The sequence below is a fragment of the Myotis davidii genome, unplaced genomic scaffold (genome assembly GCF_000327345.1).
Source record: "Myotis davidii unplaced genomic scaffold, ASM32734v1 scaffold1323, whole genome shotgun sequence".
Taxonomy (NCBI): Eukaryota; Metazoa; Chordata; class Mammalia; order Chiroptera; family Vespertilionidae; genus Myotis; species Myotis davidii.
Window position 1 is genome coordinate 1,190,381 of NW_006294585.1, and position 23,876 is coordinate 1,214,256.

The 23,876-nt window shown below is 41.2% G+C and overlaps 1 protein-coding gene across 6 annotated transcripts in view; it reads right to left on the reverse strand.

Annotated features, from left to right (window-relative positions):
* Nucleotides 1-23,876, reverse strand: part of LOC102764560 (nesprin-1) — a 141,900-nt gene that overhangs the window by 88,436 nt on the left and 29,588 nt on the right. For all 6 annotated transcript variants that reach the window (XM_006768718.2, XM_006768720.2, XM_015567191.1 and 3 more), the window contains 15 exons: nt 23,455-23,651; nt 22,407-22,539; nt 21,810-21,992; nt 20,224-20,373; nt 19,259-19,435; nt 18,428-18,583; nt 13,478-13,633; nt 10,002-10,172; nt 8,505-8,638; nt 7,898-8,102; nt 5,133-5,315; nt 4,457-4,603; nt 3,305-3,459; nt 2,747-2,894; nt 624-718 (listed from right to left, as the gene is read on the reverse strand). In XM_006768718.2, coding sequence (XP_006768781.1) covers nt 624-718; nt 2,747-2,894; nt 3,305-3,459; nt 4,457-4,603; nt 5,133-5,315; nt 7,898-8,102; nt 8,505-8,638; nt 10,002-10,172; nt 13,478-13,633; nt 18,428-18,583; nt 19,259-19,435; nt 20,224-20,373; nt 21,810-21,992; nt 22,407-22,539; nt 23,455-23,651 — 2,390 coding nt within the window. The remainder of the gene's footprint in view (nt 1-623; nt 719-2,746; nt 2,895-3,304; nt 3,460-4,456; nt 4,604-5,132; nt 5,316-7,897; nt 8,103-8,504; nt 8,639-10,001; nt 10,173-13,477; nt 13,634-18,427; nt 18,584-19,258; nt 19,436-20,223; nt 20,374-21,809; nt 21,993-22,406; nt 22,540-23,454; nt 23,652-23,876) is intronic.

Below are 23,876 nucleotides of genomic sequence, written 5' to 3' on the forward strand. Positions count from 1 at the left end.
TGCATTTTAAATAAAGAATCTGCTAAGTATACCAAGAGGAAGCAGGCTGCGTGTAATCTGATCTAAGGCAGCCCACTGTTTTCAAATCTGGTGGAGTTAGCAAGGTATGAGAAAGCTGGCTGTTCTCGACTAAAAACCAGATACTCCAGTTCTAGGCTCGATTCTGTGTTACGTAGTTCCGTTCTGTGGCCTTGGTCCAATCAGTTCACATTTCTGGGCCTCAAGTTTTCATCTGTAAGTTAGAGGGATGGTCTAACCATCTCTGTGCTCCTTTTAGGAATAAAATGTCTGTAATCATATGAGACTATGAGAAGCATATGTTTATAAACCATTGATGCCTCATTGATACAATTCATTCTGATCTATTTATTAATCCCAGTCTCCTACAGACGAATAGCTAAGTGATTTCCAATTACGATACGTCCTTCATATCATATAATAGCGGTTCTTTAAAAAGATTCAATCCTCAGTCATTTCAGAGATTCATAGAAGCCTCTCCTCCAATTACGGAGGTTCTGCTGCAGTACAATTGCCTTGGATATATGCCTTCTAATCTGCTCATTAGAAAGAAAATGACTAATTTACTGGAACCTTTCTTCATAATAATATATCAAAGGTCCTACCTGTCATCAACTTGACCTTGTTCCAGAAGACGCTGCCCATCAGTAATGATCGAGTGCAAAACCTGTTGACGACTGAACATCTCTGCTTGAAACAACTGTTATTAAAAAACACAAAAAAACACATAATTTAGAGTTTCTAATTTTAATGTCCCATTCTCTAATAAGTTTCCAAAAGTTCTGATTTAAGCAAGATTATGAAAAATATCTCCAGCTGAGTCGGGATACTTGTTTTATCCTGCAGTGTAGAAATAACGTAGTTGTAAACCATCAATTAGGATAGCCTTAAAGTTTAATTTCTGTTTACCAAAACTGACTAAAAGTAGAATTATGTTCCTCTCCTTTCTTTTGAAATCACCTATAAAGTTGGTTAGCACATAAATTGTATTCCAGATCTTTCTGTATGCAGAGTATGGTTTCATACAGAGACTAGCTTACGACCTTTTAAGAAGTTGAAGAGTGAAAAATAAAAGAGACTTTTTTTGGAACTCACTATTTTTCAGTTTAATTGGGTTAATAAAATTATTTCAATACTGAAAAATTCAACAGAGACGATTCCAACCTTTTTTTCCAATTGTTGTTTAAACAGGTTTATTGAGATATAATTCACATACCATATAATTCACCTATTGAAAGTGTGTAATTTAATGATTTTTATTATATTTGCAGACTTGTGCAACCAATACCACAATAAATCTTAGACCATTTTCATTACCCCGAAAAGGACTTCATGCTCATTAAGAATCACTCCCCATTTCCTCTCAATCCCCACCTCTAAGTAACCTCAAACCTATTTTTCATCTTGACATTTCATATCAATGGACTTATGCAGCGTGCTGTCTTTTGTTATTGGCTTCTGTTCCCTTAGCATTATATTTTCAAGTCTGATCCATTTTGCAATATATGTCAACAAAGCATTTCCTTTTTATTGCCGAGTAGTATTCCACTGTATAAAGATACCACATTTTATTTATTTATTCTTCAGTTGGTGGATATCTGAGTTGCTTCCACTTCTTGGCTACTATGAATAATGCCACTATAAACAATATTCTTGTACAAGCTTTTGACCAGATGGATATATGTGTGGATGTATAGTTTCCTTTTTCCTGGATGATTCCACCCAGGAGTGGAGATACAGGGTCACATGATAACTCTATGTTGAACACTAGGAGGAACTCCCACACTGTTTTCCAAAACAGCTTCACTATTTTCAATTCCTATCAGCAATGGGTAAGGATTCCAGGTTCTCTATTCCCTCCCTCATCAACATTGATCTGTTCCATTGTAGCCATTCTAGTGGGTGTAAAGGGGTATCTCATTGCAGATTTCATTCACTGTATTTTATTTCCTCGTCAGTCAAATCAATAAAAATGGACTTAAAAATACCTTACACGTATTTAAATTCTTGATTTCTTAAATGCGAAACAAAATGCTTCAAAATTCATTTTATTCTCTTTTAAATTCTGCATTAAGCCTTTTCTCTGCTTGTAGGTAAATCCTATCTCCCCATTTGCATATATTTTATAAATACATGGAACAACTCAGTCGCAGCAGTAAATAGCAAAATAGAGGCCCACAGCAAAATAACTAATTTGGGTTTTGTATCTAGTTTTCTATCAGTGTTTCTTAAAAAATAGAATATAATCTGGTCAAGAGGTGCACTTGGAGGTTTTGGTAGGTTGATTCCCTAGTATAAAACGCATATATGCTTTTTAAAGAACACACAATTTTCCTTTATCTAAGACTTACCAAAGCAGAATCTCTATAACAACTAGCCTTGGCAATATTAATGGAGTCTGTAACTCAATTTGAAAATTGAATCCAACTTTCTGAACTCCTTCCACAATGCTGCCTGCCTCCCCTCCCCACCCCTGTAAGTAGATCTTGACCACAATTGTGACGCTATCCAGTGCAGGGTATGGAAGCCGGCCATCAGCTTATAACCAACGATGGGGCAAAGCGTGGGCTACAGTTTGGGAATTAAGCCATCAAAAGAAAGAAGGCAAAAACAGTGCGTGCATTTAGCAAACTCAGCACAAGACTCTGCCTTTTAATTCCCCCACATGGCATTTTGTAGCATCTTCCAAAGGCCTATTAACTGCCCCTAATCTACTGGCATAACTCACCTCATGGGCCCTCTGCTGCTCCAGAAGATGCTGATAATTGCCTGAAATCTCGACGGCTAATTTTTGCTCCGTCTGAACCAGGAATTCCATCCATGTTTCGCACTTTTCCAAGAAAGTCTGATGTTGTAGCAAAAATGACTGCAACTTACTGACAGAATAAAGGAAAGAGAATAGTGGCTATGTTGTTGCTTATTCTTCTATCTTTGGCATATAAAACAAGATTAAATAATTTCTGCCTCTGATTCTAATTTGACTATCACAAACCTTTCACGTTAGGTAGTAAAATTTAGAAAACAAAATTGGAAAAAAAGTTTAAGATGGTAAGTTTTAAGAATGATATGATGATGCATCTTAATATATTGTTCTGTAAAAGGGCTTGCAATTTTTTGATTAAAAAAATATTTAGTACATTAAACATGGGAAAGCACAATTTGAGCTTCTTACTTTTAGTTCCAATTTTGTACATCGGAAAGACCTAGGCTTTATAACTGCACACCGATCATGAACTGGTTTCTATTGACATGTCACAGCCGCCAAAACATCTCTTGGAGACTCTACCTGAATCTCTCTGTGGTCTGAGAGGAGATGAGAGACCAGTGCCGGTTCAGACTCTGCATCCTTTTGATTTCCTTGTCATTCAGGGGTAGCCTGTAGCCAAGCTCATTCAGACGGTCTAAATCTGGGGCCATGCTGCTGAATTTTAACATCTGTCCCTGAAAGCGAGATTTAAGAGCGGGTTTAGCACCGTGGTCAGAAAGAGGAGGCAGCTTTCCAAGTGCTCAGTGAACTTGGATTTCAGCAAGAGGCCGGCTGTTGTTCTCCTGGGCATTTCTGGGCCACCTGCTTGCCATCGCGAGAGCTGCAGATAAAGAAAAGCTGCACCTTCCAGTCTGCATCCGGGGCTGCCACTGTCACTTGGCTATTGCTACTCACCACCCTTGGGGAACAGTAAGTAGTTACGTGTATTATTGACTGGATTCATTTACGAATAAAAAGTAATTCTTCATAGAACTGATAATGAAAATTATGCTGATGGCTCAGAAGGCTTACTTCTTACCTCTATAGTTCATTTATCTTTGCTAATCTGTCCCTTTATTATTTAATAATAATAGTGATAGTAATAATAATTAACATTTATTGAGCACTTATCTGAACTAAGCATTGTTATAAGAGCTTTACAGGTAATACAATAACTCATTTTTAGCCTCAAAACAACCCCGTTAGGTACTACACTACAATCCCCACTTTACCATGAGGAAAAAGAGGCCCAGAAGCTCAGAGTCACCCAGCAACAAAGGGGAAGAGCTACGTAAGCAAGAGTTGTTGGGTTCTTGCTAGATGGCACACTATCCCACTCCACACAGTATCTGAAGAGCTTCAGTTTTAGGACTTTGGCCCCAGCCCCGATGTTGGTGACCATCAACTGAGAAAGCAATCTATGCTTTCAGCCCTCTGTCCTCCCTTCATCCCAGGACACGGCTGCCTCTTCTGGTCTGCCTGTGGGCATCCGGGAAACCAGCCACAGGAAGGAGAAAATGCCAGGACATTTGGCTGCGTGTGCTTTCCCTTTGCGTGCTCTGCAAAAGGCTCATCACCCTGGAGAAGGAATCAACTCAAAATAAAAAGGCCTATGTCCAAAGTTTTGAGTTTTCCTTAAGGTCTGGAGGAGGGAAGATGGAAGGTCTGGGATGAGGATTTCCACACACTTGCCTTCAGTTCTTCCATCCTCTCCTGGATGGTCGAGAGGTCAGATGAGTGGCTGGGGTCCTGCCCTTGAAGTATTTCTTCAGCTTCTACTATCCAGGCCTCCAAAGCTTCTAAACTCTTGGTAAAGGTTTCATAGTCAAGAACTCCAGCCTTTTCATTACGAAAGAAAATGAATAGTTAGAAATCTAGTGAAAGGACAAGGAGACTGAAATCATTTCTCATAGTCTATTGTCTAATTGCAACTGGACAGACAAGGCTACAATGATTTTACATTTTCTTCTTTTTAATAATACAATTTTTTAAAACCTAGAATGTGTTACTTCTATGTAGAATTACCCGGTTAGAGTCACTCTTAAAATATATTACCAAACTGAAATATATTCTGATGCTTGCAAAAACTTATGAATTTTAATATTAAGCGACTTAGTGTTATTAACTGAACATATTTTACTCAGTGCCACGGAAGAAAGCACAGTTTAAGGGCACAATTACTTTGTAAAGAATAGGGTAAAACTCCCGCCTTTCCTTATTCCCACTGAAAATGCCAAGTTTGTTTATATTTTTATCCTTTGGTCTTGAAGGAGGCAGTGTCTGAATGATGAAAAATCTTCTTTTCCTGGGTTTATGCTCAGGAGCTACAGAACACCCACTGACAACACAGGCCGAATGTGAGCTGTACCTGTAACACGGCCTGCTGTTTGCAAAGAGCCTGCTCCAGGGCACACAAGTGTTGACTCAGAGACAGCTGGTCCGAGTGAATGGCTGCTGCTGCGGAAGCATCCACCTGCTGCTTGAGTTGCTCCCCCAGCTCATGGAGAACAAACAGGGAATCCTTAACGGTGCCCAGACCTCTGAGGAGGTCCTGTGGAAGATGAAAACACGCCCGTCATGAAACCACATGCTAAGTGTAGTCCATATAACAAACAATCAGCGAAGGGCCACACATGTAGAAACACCCCATTCTTATCTGTCAAGTTATTACACGAAATCACCTTTAAATGAAGGAAAAATAATCAAGAATTGAGTCCAATTTGTAAATTCAATTTCCACTGGCTTATAATTCTGAGCATAAAAGGTGGAGGCAAGAGATGCCATGGAAAATACTGGAAGTGCAGCTCACCCCTAGCCCTGCGCACCAGAACCATCGCCAGGGTTCCACACCCCACTAATCAATCCAAAGGCACACACAGCCAAATGTCCTGGCATTTTCTCCTTCCTGTGGCTGGTTTCCTAGCCGGGGCTGCGAATGCCCACAGGCAACCCAGAAGAGGCAGCTGTGTCCTGGGACTGAAGGGAGGACAGAGGGCTGAAAGCAGAATGCTTTCTCAGTTGATGGTCACCAACATTGGGGCTGGGGCCAAAGACTTAAAACTGAAGCTCTCCAGATAATGTATGGTGTGGGATTGCGTGCTGTCTAGCAAGAACTCATGTGGATTAAAAATTTTTAGAACGCATTTACTATCTATAATGATAAAAACGTAATATGTTAATTATTGTGAATTTCGTGCATCAGGCCTCTAGTTCTGATCATAAAAGCCACAGCGACTTTTACTGTAGAACACAGGGGAATGCAGCAAAACATACATAAACAAGAAAAACAAGTCTACAAGTAGAGCCAATAACTGCAACAGTGGACAGTTTTTTCTTGCTTCTTCATATAATTGATGTCAAATTGAAAACACAGCGCCACATTTTATCTCTTTCTACTTAGCGTTATAGACCCAAGAGATGAGTTTATCCACAGCATCATCTGTAGGGTGGGTGGTCGAGGTACAGTGGTTGTGACATACCCGCCTATCTCAGTGGGACTGTGGAACCCTCACAATGGTTCTGGTACCCAGGGCTAGGGGTGAGCTGCACTTCCAGGATTTTCCATGGTAGCTCTTGCCTCCACCTTTTATGCTCAGAATGATAAGCCAGTGGAAATCCAGTTTCTGGTTTCCGTCTACCACTAAGCCAGTGATGGCGAACCTTTAGAGCTCGGCGTGTCAGCATTTTGAAAAACCCTAACTTAACTCTGGTGCCGTGTCACATATAGAAATTTTTTGATATTTGCAACCATAGTAAAACAAAGACTTATATTTTTGATATTTATTTTATATATTTAAATGCCATTTAACAAAGAAAAATCAACCAAAAAAATGAGTTCGCGTGTCACCTCTGACACGCGTGTCATAGGTTCGCCATCACTGCCCTAAGCGATGACACATGACTGACTCTTCTACTTGCTGCTGGTGCCCCACCAGACATGGAGGAGAGAGAAGAGCCTGCGTATACACACGCAGGGCCTACTGTGAGAGGAAGAAAAGCAAAGGGCGACTTGACCCTTGACATGGCTATCAGATAAAGGCACAACTGGGAGCACTGCACTCTAAAACAGGTGTATCTCCACTCGGAGGGCTGAATATTGAAAATGACAAATCTTGTTAAGGATAAACCCTCAGTAGACGGAGAAAAAGCAGGAGAACTATATTCACCATACATATTCAACTTTAGCTTTCACGTGATGATTTGTTATTAATGTAAACGTATTAGACTAGGTTAAACTTTTATTTATGTGCTTTTTATAACTTGCCTAATTCTGATAAACTAAGTGGAAAAGTTTGTAAGAAGATATTTGAAACAAATTCATTAAAGACAAAAAAGGACAAATAGTAAGAGCCATGAACTGCGGGAATCAAGAGAACTGTTCCCGAAAACCTTAAGTAGGTTATTGGCAGATACAGTGAAAAACTGAACTATTAGAGAGCTATTAAGAAGAATACACCCATAAATCAGGAGATAAAGGCTTCTTTGTGCCATTAAATTCTTAGAAGGCATTATGTTGATGTTTATGTAAAAGATAATGAACCAAACTGGATGAAACCTTTAACATAGATTTTTAAAAGATATACCATTATTCTCCATATGGTCATTTCTTATATTGACCATCTCTGTAGAAACAGCTTGAATCGTTCACATGGACTGCATTCCACTAAGAAAAATGGGAAAACAACTCATTGTTTTCAATGGAAAAATGAGCCTTAGCCAGTTTGGCTCAGTGGATAGAGCGTTAGCCTGTGGACTGAAGGATCTGGGGGTTGATTCCGGTCAAAGGCACATGCCCTGGTTTCGAGTCAATCCCCAGTAGGGGGCGTGCAGGAGGCAGCTGATCAATGATTCTCTTTCATCATTGATGTTTCTGTCTCTCCCTCCCTATAGATAGATAGATAGATAGATAGATAGATAGATAGATAAATGGAATAATGAGAGGGGCCTTTAAAATCCGATGCATGTGTTCTGAAAACCTAGCAGGCTCCTTGATTAAAACAACTCTTTGGGGATCATCGTCTCACCTACTGAGACATACCAAAGGCTTACCCACATCAGCACTCGCCCTGCCAAACTGGAGAAGTCTACGAAAGGCATGTTTGGGAAACAGACCATGATCGTGCCGGAACGTACACTGCAATCGTGAACCCACGTAGCCACTTCGTCATCGGCGATGTCCCTGCTGGCGACTGCCTTCAGCAGCTCCTGGGTGCGGCCCGCCTGCTGCTGGACCGCCGAGGCGCACTGCGCCGAGTAGTCCCGGTGCCGCCGCCACAGCTGCAGGAGGGCCCTGCTGGCCTGCAGCTGCTCCGCCACCTCCTCCAGCAAGTTGTTCCATCTGGAAACGAGACCCAACACGCGTGGGTAGACCTCCCCCTCGCGCCAAAGGCTCTGACTTGCTGTTTTATGTTTCATGATCCTGCGTCATGCGCATTTGGAAGGCATGCAAGGATGTCTCATTTCTATTGCACATCATAAAAAGGAGCCTGTCACAGCCACCCCAGGGGGAGCCTGCGGGAATGAGGCCCATCTCTGGGTACAGAGCAGTTCTAATTTCTCTCTAAACATCTTCCCTGCTTTTACTTACCATTAGCTTCATGTTGTCAGAATTAAAGCGCAAGTGGAATAAAATCTGCAAAGCCCAAATTCAAAACGCTCACAAGTTTTCATTGCGTCACCGCTTACAATGTGGTTGTGCTGTACGCAGTGCATCACAGTGTCAAGTGAGCAAGCGCCATACCTCATGGTGACTTCCTTTAAGGTGCTGGTGAGAGTTTCTGTCACAGGTGGGTGACACTGTCTTATCAGCTGGTTGGTGACAGAGTCAAATTTCTGTAAGCTCTTTTCCTGTTTCTCTAGATCATCTTGAAGATTCTGCCCAGAGAAAAAATACCACAGATAAAATAGCAGTTTTTAGGTCTAAATGCTAAAAACGAAGTCTAAAAGTAATTTGTAGCTGCTTTCATGAATATGCACATATGAATATAGAGACAGTGGCTGCAATGCTTTATATGCAAGTATTACTGAGAGTCTCAGTTCTCCGTGCAACTAAGTGATGGTCTCGATTCTTAGTACATCTCCATACGTGACGGAGGCTACAAAGTCCAGTCCTATTTAACACTGGTATCTGATGGCCATCGATTCAAAATATGCAAAGTAAAGACCCTGGATTCTTTCATACCTTAAGAGAGCATTTGCAGGTGTTCAACACAGACAAGGCTAAGTTAAAAAGTCCTTATAACCTCCTCAAAGTTTTAAAATGTGCTTTTAAACTTACTATTCTCAAAATAACTTTAAATGATTCTTAGCATCTGCAACAAGAATTTAAGTTTCAAATACATTATATAGACACATGTTATCCTTCTTCCTGACTGCCCAGCCCCCCCCCTCCCCAAAGGTATGCCCTTCAGAAAGCCTGCCTATGAGGTTAGCAGCATACACATGTTGATCTCCAAACCAAGGAGATACATGCTGGGCCCTTGCTGGCATCCCACCCCTTGAGGGCCTGCCGTGCCACCCCATAGTCTGCATTAAGTAGCCGGGGACAAAGAGCAGTGACAGGTGGGGTGTCCAGTGCCCAGATGTGCCAGGAAGTGGGGGCAGCAGCTAATCTGAGGGAAGTGGCCTGAGCTAGGAGGGGTGCTGTGTTTAAGTCAAACAGCAACGATGCCACGATGCCACTCGAGATGAATGCAATGATAATGACACAGGAAATGAAGCAGCCGGTGCCAAAAACAGAGGATATGTGTACACACTGGGCAGACCACAGATATTATGCTAAATAAAAGGAAAACAGTAGTTTAAAAATTTACCACTTTTGCTATTTTTCTCTTTGCTGTCTTTTTAATCCCTGAGCATATGTTTGGAGAAGCAGGATAAAAAGAGAAAAGGGAAGACAGAGAAGGCAGCGACATGGATCAAGGAGATAGATTTGGGTATAAAAATCATTTTACAAAATATATTCAGGTGGATATTTACATGTTAGAATTAAAAGTCATTTCATTAGATACCGTTAATCCAGAATTCGGTATCCACAGGCAAGTTTGGATGAGGAACAAATTAAGTTTTTAGTTTGTCTGTATCGTTTAGAGATATCTGCAGGTAAAATTATTTAAACATTTCAAAAATAATTAAATGTAAGCAATAGACAGCAATATTCCAGGATGATGTCCACATTTGCTATTTTATTTTCTCAAATTCAAAAGCATGTTCAGGGCAGGATGAGCTCAGTCCTTACCTGAAGGTTGTCTACCTGCACTTGCACAGCTTCCACGGAGCCGACCAGCAGGCGGAAGCGGGAGAGGGAGTACCTGGCCTCCAGGAGGCCGCTGTTGATCTCATCGGAGGCCGCCTTGTGCTGGCTCCACTGGTCATGCACGGACCTCAGCAGTACCTTTAACTGCCCAGCCTGTTCAAAGAGAAAGACACGTCTCACAACTGCATCACACTTAACATTACAAAACATGTGTTCAATGGGTGGGAAAAATTAATATTGAAGAACTTTATCAGGGTTGCAGGTATTATAAATGAACTCAAACACAAAAGATTTCAAACATAAGATATAACAATGTTGAAACTGATGCCTCTCCTACTTTTGAACACTCAGTCTAAATCAAAATTCTTTTTTTAAAATGTTTTATTGATTTTTTGCAGAGAGGAAGGGAGAAAGATAGAGAGTTAGAAACATCGATGAGAGAGAAACATCAATCAGCTGCCTCCTGCACACCCCCTACTGGGAATGTGCCTACAACCAAGGTACATGCTCTTGACGGAATTGAACCTGGGACCTTTCAGTCCGCAGGCCGACGCTCTATCCACTGAGCCAAACCGGTTAGGACTAAATCAAAATTCTTGAAAAGGTTTTATACATAATCTTTATATGTAACATATATAAAAGTGATAAAAAGCCAATATATTTAATACTACAGTTTAGAAAATGAGTGTTTTGACTAATGCATTAACTTTAGTCTTCATAACAACTTTATGAGGTAGATAACATCATCCCCGTCTCACAGATGAGGAAACTGAGGCACAAAGATGTTATGAAAATCACCTGGGATCATGCTGCTAGAATGTGAGAAGTCTATATTTGAAACAAGGCAAATCTGGTCCCAGGAAATGATACTTATCAGTCTATCTATCTATCTCACATATGTGCACACACACGCACAAATGAGTATCTTGAGACAAAAACTTCTCAGAACACTTCCCCCCATACTTATCTGCAACAGAAAAGTTAAGTTTTTAGTTTGTCTGTATCATTTAGAAAGATATCTGCCTTGGACTTCCTGGATGTCAGCCCCAATCTTCTGAATGCAACCTTTTCAATATGGAGGAACTATGACCATAATTAAGAAAATCTATAATAATAAAAGCATAACATGCTAATTAGGCCAGACGACCTTCTGGACAGAGCCAGGGCTGGGAGGGAAGCCAGTGCTGGCAGTTGGGGGAAGGAAGGCCTATTCTTGCATGAATTTCGTGCACCAGGCGTCTAGTAGATTATATAATACATTAATTTGTACCTGCACACTCTGCTTTTTTTCTTAGCATAAAAAATAATGTTGAAGCCAATTGAGATACCACCTAATGGGCCCACGGACTAAGAAGGTGCTGCCTCAGAGATGAGGCAATGCCCACAGGTGCAGACAGGTCCCAGGGCCCAGCCCAAGAAAGTCAGGAAGAGACAGGAAAATAAAGCCAGGAGGAAATGAGAATTTTTAAGGAGTCTAGTTCTTCTTTGTGTTATGCTTGAGATGATGTTTCTAAGAATCCCTTAATTTATTTATATGGTAAATTGTTTCCAAGAATTTGTGATGATTTATAAAAATACATATAGGCCAGCCAGTGTGGCTCAGTGGTTGAATGCTGACCTATGAACCAGAAGGACACGGTTCAATACCTGGTCAGGGCACATGCCCGGGTTGTGAGCTTGATCCCCAGTGTAGGGCATGCAGGAGGCGGCTGATCAACAATTCCCTCTCATCATTGATGTTTCTATCTCTCTCTCCCTCTCTCTTACTCTCTGAAATCAATAAAAATATATAAATAAATAAAAAGATAGTAAACTTATAAAAATATACAAAAAAGTGAATTAAAAATCAGGTTGAAACTAAGGGAAGGGAAAACTGCCCCGCTGAACTGGGAGGAGAGCACACAGGCTGTAAGCAGCTGCTTGCTGGGCCGCTGGTCTCACTCACTGTCCTGCCGGTGCTGCAGCGCCTGCCTCTGTGAAGTGTGGATAATAACTATTTGCGTGCAGAACAGTATTTGCTTTGACGTGTATTCTTCTTTCAGAGGATTCAACACTCCATTCAGCTTATATTTATCAAGTGTCTCATGGAGCTATGTTTCAGTGGGAGAAATATGAACAGAGAAGTAGACTATACCACATGTTAGAAGTTGAGAAATAATAGAAATAAAGGCAGAGCAAAGGAGAGAGTCAGGGAGTATGGGGGGGCGGGGGTCAGGAAAGCCCACACTGAGATGGAAAATTTGAAGAAAGACTTTGAGGAAAGGAAGTGACCTGGTGGATACTGACGAGAGGGTAGGGAGTGACCTGGTGGATGCTGAGGAGAGGGTAGGGAGTGACCTGGTGGATACTGAGGAGCGGGTGTGGTGTTCCAGGTGAAGGACACAGCCAGTGCAAAGTCCCTGAATGTAGGCCAGGCCTGTAGAGTTCAAGAGCAGGGGGAGAACAGAAGCCAAATGAGCCTGCAGGACAGACAGCTGCCGGAGACGAGGTCAGAGGGACCCTGGAGGCCGGGTCACGTGGGCCTTCAGGTCCTCACCAGGTTTTGTCCTCATTCTAAATGAGACGAGAAGCTAATGGAGGGTTTGAGCTGAGGACTGCTGTGATCTGGCCTCCATCTGAACAGGACCTCTCTGGCAAGGAGGCTACTGAGGAGGTCACTGACAACCTCACGGTGAGTGGTCGTGATGACAGGGGCCTGGGTGCTAAGTGCAGGGACAGGGCAGAGCTTGGAGTCTGAAAATACACCTGACCTGTTTGCTGATGGGCTGGATGTGGGGTATGACAGGAAGACAGGAGTGAAGGATGACCCTACGGTTTTCTGCCCGAACAACTGGAAGGTTAGAGTTGTCATTGTCTGCGATGGGGGGAGAGTGTAGGTGGGGGGTGGGGATAGGAGGTGGTTTGGACACGGGAATTTGAGATGTCTACTGGTCATGCAAGAGGAGACGTCTACACATTGGGTTCTCTCTCGACCCCAGCCTCCGTCTCTATCTAGATTTTAGGAGAGAAATCTGGGCTGGGGATACACATCGGAGAAATGTGTGTGCCTAAATGGTGTCTATGAACATGGAAATGAATGAGGTTATTGTATATTTATTATAGAAAAGATCTGAAGCTAGACTTTAAAAAAAAAAAAGAGGTTAATAGCCTGGCCCGTGTTGCTCAATGGTTAAGCACTGACCTATGAATCAGGACGTCATGGTTCAATTCCTGGTCAGGGAACATGCACGAATTGGGGGTTCAATCTCCAGTAGGGGGCATGCAGGAGGCAGCAGATCAATGATTCTCTAATTATTGCTGTTTCTCTCTCTCCCTCTCCCTCTCTCTTTGAAATCAATTTAAGAGTTGATGTACATATTCATATTAATTACTCAGTTACTTTAGGAAAACCAACAGCAGGTCATGAGCGTGACATGGCAAGCCGGGCTTGGAGCCAGCGCTCACAACATTAACATTACCATGTGGTCTAAATGCGCCCAGGTTTGCCTGAGCTCCCGCAGCGTGCTCACGACAGCACCAGACACTTCTTCTTTCTTGTCCTGAATCAAAGCAAGTCCACTCTGTTCAATCTTCTCCACCTCTTTTTCTTTGGCTTTAATCAAATCTTCTAGATCCTGAAAGATTAAAAACATAGTCATTTTAAATTGCTCTATTATGATGCACTGAAATTGAGCCATGACAGTCTCATGACCTAAAAATCTCTAAATAACCCCCAAAGCTTATAATTCTCAGGACAGGGTCTCCATAGTGAAACTTTTTCCTGCATTTAAATTATGTAAATGGCCTTTTTATTCCATGATAAATTAGCATAACATATCAAAGTAAAATTTTGATTGCCTGATAAGGAAATGTCACCATGTCACTTTTTTTCAAGAAGCTATAGGAAATAGTTGGAACTGGTAACATGATTAAATTCTTAAATTCATGTATCTTGGTGTTGGAAAAATTACCCCGTCCTAAACCATAGGGTAAAATGCAATGAAATGGTATCCTGTACCCCAGTATCTGAGATTTAGTTGTATTTCGGCTACAATGTAGCTGTGGCACTTCGGATATGTTACAAACATTCACTGTGTCACAGATTTCTTCAGAATGTCTATTATCCTTTATTTCTCCCTAAAATAGTCTGATACTGTGTGATTTGAAAAAATTATAGGCTTTTTTTTCATGAACCAAATCCTCATTTTCTTTGGGATGCGCATTTATAACTGTCAGTATGGGATGTGCAAAAAGAAAAGAAAATGAGGCAACGACCTGGAGATCACACTTAACCATGCTTCATAACCTTAACCGATATTCGAACGCCTTTTGAAAATTTGGAGAGCTCAGTGAGGCAGACTCTGACTGCTCTCACCACTTTGGGAATGAGCGTGTGGGAGATCATGTCAGACAACCTGTCCTGGGTCTCAGCGCTGGTGAGGCTGAAGGTGGGCTTGGAACCCAGCCTTCTGAGCTCACTGCCTCCAAGCCCAGTGCTGCAGGCCAGGCAGCTGGACAGGAGTTGTGGAGAGGATGCCAAACCCATGCTGGGTGATGGAGAAGTCATAGATTAAGGCCTGGCTACAGTCTCAAATTCGGGAGTGCAGCCCAGAGCTAGATGTAGAAGTGTGTAGACCTTGAAGGTTAGAGTGAAAAAATTCCAAAATATTTTAAATTTAGATAATGTCTCAATTCTGTAGAAAAGATTTCTACCCTTCTCTCATGAACCACATAGAGATAACAAGATGGGGATTGGGTGGTGCTATTCAGAGGCTATAGAGAGGAGGCCAGCCTCTGCTGTATTCATTACAAATGTTGTGCCTCTTTTATTTTTATTTCTGTGGGGTCCAAACTTTTAATTCTACCTAATTTATAAAATAGGAATAATAATAGATCTGCTTACCTGAAAAGGCTAACATTATATATTATATATATATATATATTTTATATGTATATTATATATAATATTCATATAATCTTTTAAGCTGTTAAAAACTAGGCAAATGTAATAAATAGATAAATAACTACTAAGCAAATGTAAGACAGTATTGTTATATTCAGTCAGTTGATACTCTGCCATGCTTCAGGGCAAATTTATTTATTTTTCTCTCCTTAATTATCATGAAGCTACTTTTGTCATGATGTATTATTAATTGGAAATGCATGCATTTAGTAGCCAGAATAGATCATTTGTGTTTTTAACTTTGTTCTTTAATTTCCACTTTATATTTCTGTCAGTATTTCAACAGCTTAGATAATTAAGCAGAGGATGAATATAGTGATTACTAGGGCTACGGGTCTTTTATACAGCACAGAAAACATAATTAACTTTACTACTGAAAGATATTTATCTCTACCTCTCTGAAATATTAAATACCCATAAAGAATCCTTCCACTATGTCTTTAATATGATTCTAAAATTCAACCACTGGAATGAAATGTATCCTCATTGATCCAGAGGTGTAATTTGTTCAGGGGCCCAGTGGAGTTAATGCCCCATTGCTCAGAAACACATCCCCAAAACGCTCTGTACCTTAATATGGCCATAAAAGCAAACCCAGAAGGGAAACAGGGCTGAAATATATATTTTGTGCAAAATGAAGGTGTCATCCTTTCCTTTCAATAATAATTAAAAGATGATTCTGTTTCTGATCAATGAAGGGAAAAGCCAAACCCAACATTTTTTGCTATAATGAATCATTCTTGAGTTAATTCCTACATAGCAGTTTCTATGATGATATTAGTGAATAAATCACCTCAAAAGAGTGGAAAAATATTCAAGAGATTTTTAAAACAAAGTAAAGCTTGAATCCAGTCACCAATTTAAGCAGGCTGGCTTGAATTTCACACTTTGGTCCAGAGAAACCATTTCCCAAAAATGACAATAAATTTTGATCAAGGCTTATGGTACTGCCAATAAAACATGCCAGTTAGAGGAAAAAAACCAACACACACACGTACACATGCATGCACACACACAAAGACCCAGTGATGCCCCCAAATAACTCAGTGGAACTACATTCATTCTGTCCTTTGTTTAGAAAAATGACTTTTCACTTGAAATCACAAATTGGCATTGGCATCACATTCCCTGAACCACACTCCCAGCTTTCCTTCCTGACCCTGCCTGACGTGAACCCCTGGGAGAGTAACATTTGGGTCTGGAAAGGAGTAAAGCTTGCCAGGCGTCCACTACATGTTCCAGATAACAATGTCTCTCTCTATTAAATAGAAGACATGGACATGTAAAGAAACACAGTGGGAAATGGCAGGAAAAAGTAACAGAAAATAAGAAAAAAATACTAAGAAAGAACAGTAGGAGAGAAGAAAAAAAGAAAAGTTACATTAAGGTATCGTTTCAGTCTTTCCATAGCAACATCTATCACAACAATATGACAAGGGAGCACTAATCCTGCTCATGTTTAACACGTGAATTATCTTTTAATTTTAATGTTAGTGTTTGCACTCATGAGCTCATCAAGAGGTATAAGTTTTCATGCTCCAAAGTCAAAATTTGAAATTCTGACTTATTTGCACATTTTAGAATGGATGCCTAAATTAGAAATGCTACTGGCCCCTGGAGAATTGAAAATGCAACGATGGCCCAGCTGGTGGGGCTGAGTGGTTGAGCACTGACCCATGCACCAAGAGGTCCCGGGTTTAATTCCTGGTCAGAACACACGCCCCGGTTGCAGGCTTGATCCCCCCGGGGGTGGGGGGTGCAGGAGGCAGTCAATCAATGATTTTCTCTCATCATTGATGTTTCTCTCTCCCTTTCCTTCCTCTCTAAAATTGATAAAAACGTATTCTTAACAAAGAAAATGCAACGATATGTTTTTTGGTCTTCCATCTTTTACACACCCATCTTCTGATGTGAAGCTTTTTTTTAATTTCAAGCTATTTCTCTATGTGATGGTGTCCTTTGCCATTTGTATGCATCTCTGACTGGCAATCCATTAGCTTGTCAGCCCAGCAAAGGGCGTCTGCTCTTCCTTTTCTGAAACGAACAGCTTTGCTTCGGAGCTTAAATATACCTGACGCTGCCTGTGCCCACAGAAGAAGTGCTGCCCGGAAGGAAGTTCATTACTAAAGGCCGTTCTATTGGAAATCTGGAATAGAAAAGCTAGCTTTGGGAAAGGGGCATTTCTGCAGAATTGCTTCCCAGCTGCATCTTCAACTGTTCTTAGGAAACACTACCAAGAAGCGTCACAGTCATCTGTAACACGTTACAAATTATTGAATTACGTTTAAAAACAATTATTGCAGGGTTCACTGTGACAGCTCCCATTTCTTCTGTAGAAACAAGAATATCTGAGGAAAGAATAAGTGTTCCTCGGTCAATGGGGAACATTTAGAGTGTGCCCACTGCACCTGAACCCACAGCCTTGCCACTACCAGAGCAAGCATGTGACACAGTAGTCACACTGTCACCTGTGAACACCCTCCCGCCCCCCATGAGAGCTGAGCCAGAATCCAATCAAGCCTCTTGTGCTAATGCCCATTCATAGGAAATACAGGGGGAGAGAAGAGCAAGTTAAATGCCACTTTAGGGAAATACACAGGCTGATCCTGGGTCCGGGGCCAATCTACCTTTTCTCCAGCAAGTTAATGGTATTAAGAAAATATTAGTGACTTAAGAGAGCTAACAAGCATATGAACATATAGACACTGCTGTATCTTTATGGAAATAAATTAACTAGAAATATACATTTTACAGGAAATTTAGGAAATAGTGTTATGGGTTGAGCATTACAAATATAAAGGGATTCCATAGTTTGTTAAACATTTGGTGGTGATAATATTATGGTTATATAAGAAAAGTCCATTTTGTAGAGCGGGGAATTGTAGCATGCAGGAATAAATTATGGCATGCTATCTGGTATTAATTATGACATCTTTCAGGAGAGAAGAAATATTCAGGGAACCATGTCAAAATCTTGATATTAAATCTGATGATCAGTATCTGATGATCAGGGGTTAGCACAGCCGTGGGCAAACTATGGCCCACGGGCCGTATCCGGGCCATTTGAAATGAATAAAACTAAAAAAAAGAGACCGTACCCTTTTATGTAATGATATTTACTTTGAATTTATATTAGTTCACACAAACACTCCATCCATGCTTTTGTTCCGGCCCTCCGGTCCAGTTTAAGAACCCATTGTGGCCCTCGAGTCAAAAAGTTTGCCCACCCCTGGGTTAGCAGCATCCTCTCTCCTTGTGAGTGTGTTTAAAACATTCTATTTTAAATTTTATAAAAAGAGGTGAAAAGACCTAATAGGAAAACTCTATAAACTCACATAATCAGAGAAATTTGTAATCAAATGCAACTGTTCTCAATATTTAACTCCCAGTTCTCAGGAATGGCCCTTTCATTGGGCACATGCCGTGAAATTGTGACTGGAGCGCGTCGGCCGCCCGGACCAGTTACCTGACAGTCTTTCATTGCGTTCTGGACTGAAGCCTGGTCTCCGACTCGATGCTGTTGTTGTAGTCTCTTTTCCTGGGTTTCAAACCAAGTTTTCATACCTTGTACATTGTTTTCATATTCTGACCACGATTCCAATAAGCCTTCCAACAGCTGGATCTGAACAAACGTAATGAAATGAAATGTACAATTTTATTTTAATTTCAAATCATTGGCAGGCCACTACTTCCTCCAAACTGAGAATTCATAAATTCGTAAAATACAGTCCACGGTATGTTTGATTAAAAATGAATGTTCCAAAGTGCGAATCAATGACTATTTTTTGGTAAGCAAGTAAAGATCTTAAGTCTACTTGAAACGAGGGCAAAAGAAATTAAGAATCATCTTTAAAAAACTAAAATAATATGAAATATACAAAGGGTGGAGGGTGCGTAAGACAAAGTAATCTACATGACTGAAGACCATGTGGAGCCAGCAGGAGCTGGTTTGGCTCAGTGAATAGAGCATTGGTCTGTGGACTGCAGGGTCCCCAGGTTTGATTCCAGTCAAGGGCACATGCCCGGGTTGCGGGCTCAATCCCCAGTAGGGGGCATGCAGGAGGCAGACGATCAATGATTCCCTCTCATCACTGATGTTTCTATCTCTCCCTCTCCCTTCCTCTCTGAAATCAATAAAAATATATACATATTTTTAAAAAAACACATGTAGAGCCATGTATGTATTCTTCAGTGGCATTCTCTCCCGCAGAATCCCCAAGCCCGGCGTCTGTCGCTATCCTACTCCTACAGTTAATTTTCTTGAGAGAGTCTCTCCAGCGGTGGCCACGTGGCTCACCTTCTCAGCGACGAGGCCCTGCAGGATCTGCCAGCTTTTATTCATTGCTCCGAGTTGCTCCGCAAAGTCAGTCTTATCACTGCGCTTGCTCTCCACGTCCTGGGTGCTGATCTGCAGCACAGACTGGTTCACAAAGTCCACTGTCAGCTGCTTACAGTTAATGTCTATCTGAAAGCCCTGGAGCGAGGGGGAGAGAAGGAAACGAGGTCAGAGGGCGCATGTCGTGGGCTTGCTCAGGAGCTGAAGGGCCGTGAGTGAGCAAAAGGTTCATGCCATAACTTCCATGGTTTAGTCCGAATGGCACCATCTGTGTGCATGCATAGAACCCATTATTTTCAGAAACGGAATATATCTATAATAATAAAAGCATAATATGCTAATTAGACCAGGCGTCATTCCGGATGACCTTCCGGACGAAGCCAGGGCAGCAAGGGAAGCCTGGGTTCTGGGTGCCTGCTGGCAGCCAGAGGGAAGCCCAGGTCCCAAGTGCCAGAGGGAAGCCGGTCCCGGCAGCCAGGGGAAGGAAGGCCTGCTCTTGCACAAATTTCGTGCATCGGGCCTCTAGTATAAAATATATATGAATACGGTAGACATGAATTAAATTTATTAACTTTTGAATTTATAAATATATTTGAATTTATAAATAAATAAATATATATATATGACAGAGGATGTAGAATTGGATACATTTTATGATTACACTATAAAATATTTATAAATTATAGTATCCATTTTTATGACTTCTTAAAATGACACAAAATCTTATTCAAAATTATTCCTAATACCAGACAACTTTTCCATGCCTATCACGAGGGAGGCAATGTTATTACTCTCAGACAGCTATCCGGTCACTATGGATGAAATCTCTACTTCAGAGCTTAATTGCCATCCTTGGAGTTCTTATGTCCCTTCAGATAAAATAGCTCCAAAGCACGAAAAGGTAAAGATAACAAATGTGCCATCACCTTATATTTCTGAAGGTACTCATTGAACGCCTTGTAGCCTATGGCATTTTTTATATCCTCTTCATCCTTTTGAATGACATTCTCCATGAGAGAGATCCAAGTCATGACTTCCGAGATGGCATGGCGCGAGGGCAGCTTATCCATTTGGAGCTGTCCGAGGGGGAGGAGAGCAAGTCACAGTATTAAAGTTCAAACCCTGTGCCTGTAACCTAAACACCCTCCATGACCCTTATTAATGTTCCCGCATAGGTAACTCTTCTTAACGCCATGTCTGGATCCTGACCTCACTGGAAGCTTGGAATTAAACAGCGGGCAAACACTGAACAATCCTAGTCATCTTCTGTGCACTTGCCATCCAATACTATAAACATTGTACAAACACTGGCTAATTAATCAAAATACCAGAAAGAAGAAAATATTATTGTTATTTTATAGCTAGTTTTATGACCTTCAAAAAACGTAACTACAAAACATTCAACAGATGTATCTTATTAATTAGCTCATAAAATCTCTGTGTATTATGACTCAAGAATGTTAAAAGCAGAAAGAAAAATACCACAATACCAACTATCATTTTCGAGAGCTTTGGCGCTCTCATATTTATTCCTAAGAGCATAGCCAATTTCTTCAGTCTTTAAAAGATACTTACAAGTCTGAATCTTACTTAACACATCATACATTTATGCAGCTACTTATTATAATAATTTGGAAGAACATAAGCAATCATTTAAAATATTTATGGACTTCTATGGGGTGCAGAATGACGTAGAGACAAATGTGAGATGCACAGCAGCTGATTAGTAGGAATGAAAATTGGCATTAAACACATCTATCTTACCTTATCTACAGTGACAAGCACAAAAGAGAGAGAAAAATAAACTCTCTGGGAGTTCAGAGGTGAGAAACATGTTTCCAGGAAAGAGGAGAACTGACTGCCCTTCTCTAACTTCTCTTCCCTTATTGAATGAATGCCAGCTGCTGTATTGTAGGTAAGATTATAGGTCTTTTACATTTATTATTGTTAAATCTTCATGGCTACCCACTTTATAAGGTAGGCGCAGTGACCCACGCTTTACTCACAAGAAAAAGAATTTAAGCAAGACCAGAGAGGGATTGTAACACACACACACACATACACACACACTAAAGAAGCCTGTGGGCCCTGCCAGCATGGCTCAGTGGTTGAGTGTCGACCTAAGAACCAGGAGGTCATGGTTCGATTCCCGATTCCCAGTCAGGGCACATTCCCAGGTTGTGGGCTTGATCGCCAGTGTGGGGCATGCAGGAGGCAGCCGATCAATGACTCTCTTTCATGGATGTTTCTATCTCCCTCCCTCTCCCTTCCTCTCTGAAATCAATAACAGTATATTAAAAAGAAAAAAGAAGCCCTTGGAAGGTGTGGCATCTGTAAATGTGGCATTTGGTGAAGGGTTCATATTGATATGCTGTACAGTGGAAAAGAGAAAAGACAAGACGTCCAAGACGAAGCTTATTTAAATCCGTGAGCAAAAGCAGATGAAGGCAGCTTTCCATTCCATACTGCTCAAGTCGGACATTACCAATGAAGCCAAAGATTCTTGCTGTACCTGGTGGAGCTTTTCCTGGACCGTCGGAATATTTGTCAGCAGGTCCGTCCACTGGCCGTCTATGTGCGACAGCTCGGAACGCAGGGCGGCCGTGTCCACTTTCTTTAGGCGAAGGAGCTGGTTCCCGGTGCTTAGAACAGACGATTTCAGGGAGGATTGGGCATCCACTTCTTTGGAAAACTCCTGAAAGAAGGAGCAAAGTTCAAATCAGGATTAAAGAGCCAGACCTTTCATTTAAGGAGAGAGACCAATTTATGGCAAAAACAACTTTTCTTTACATCTTGAAGGGGAGTTATGTTAGGAAATTGCAGACAAAAAACAAAAGCAGCCTACTCTCTCCCAATGGGGAAATAAGGACACATATGTAATACCTTAATCAATAAAGAAATTTTTTATAAAAAGAGCCACCGATGAAGCCACTGCCTATAAACTCCCGAAAGAGGCGATGTTGAGCCTAGTATTCTGCATAAAGATGCTCCAGAACGTGGTTTGTTAAGTTCACCCACGGACAGCTGGTTTCCTCTCTTCTAGTGTAGATCAGGCCTCACCTATAGGCCCGTAAACAATACACGTGAGCCAAATGCTTTGAACTCTTACCAGGAAAGCGTTCAGATGATCACGGACCATCTCCAGTTCTTGGGGGACGGTCACAGATTGCTGAGTCCAGAATTCCAGCCTGTCTTTTGCGGACTGTAACCAGTGCGTTAGAGCCGCAGACTCACTTTGATATCTGTAAGCATATTGATGAGCCTATTAGGTCAACATCCAATCCCTGCTTTCTGCTAACCCATGTCATTCACCCGTGTAATTTTATTTTTGTAAATGTTTATTGAATTTATTAGGGGTGGCATTGGTTACTGTAATTATATAGGCTTTGGTGTGCAATCTACAATACACCGTCTGTATTTTATACTGTGTGTTCACCACCCCAATTCAAGTCTCCTTGCATCATCATTTATCCTCCCTTTACCTTCTTCTACCTCCCCCATCCCTCTTTCGCTCTGCTAATCACCATCCTGTTGCCTGTGTCCCAATGCTAATCTTAAAAAGGCATGATAGATTTGGGAGAATAATGCCCTACGTTCAAACTCTCAAATTCTTATTCCCTTAACATTTATGCCTGAAGCAAGACAGTCTCCTCCAAGTTTCAGCTTTCTCTTCTCTAAGCTGAAAATAAAAATGTATTTCCCCTATCCGTTCATGTTGAAGCTATTCAGGCCATATCAGATGACTGTTATTAAAAGTTCTTGAAAACAAAGATGGCATAGAAATAGAGTATTTCATTATGTAACATCACTCCCTCCACTTCTCTTGAATATTCCTCTTGTCCTTGAGAAATTGCATCTTCTCAAAACCATTCTCTCTTCTTTCCCACTAAGGTTTTACTGTGCCCACCCACGTGCAGTCAACAGGCGAGGAGGAGCTCAGCTCAAAGGGAAGGCACCCGCCTCCCTCGCCCTTTGGATGGCATGTTTATATGATTATACAGGAATCCAATTGGGGGCTTGTGTTTGCTTTTATTTTCCAAACTATGTGATACGTTCCTAGAGGGACCATGATATCTTTTTCAAGTCCTGTACCCACTAGCCTTATAAATGTTCTTGAACACTAATCTAAAAAATGGGCAAAATAGTCCTTGTATTACCTGGTCCAGTGTTTCAATATCGTTTCCAATCTGTGAAGCTCCTTAGACACTTTGTTGGTACTATTCAGCCAGTGTTCTCCGAGCTGGTTCAGCTGGCTCTCCAGATCGGAGCAGCTAATGGATATCAGAAGGCGCTTCCCATCATCTAACACCTGATATAATTTGGGCTGGTATTCATTAAGGCTGGATTTCAAATGCTGAAATGATGAAAAATACGGGGTCAGAAGTTTGGATAATGCAATGTGTCTCTCTAAGGATCACAATTTCTCTGGTATCCATATGTTCCCATTATCCTTAGTCAAACTTCAATTATTTACAGCCAAGTGATGTTGGAAACTTTGAGATGTTTCACCTACTATATCTAAATAAAGATGTCTTTATTTGTTTATTTTTTTGGTGGTGACTTTACATGCATGTAAGAC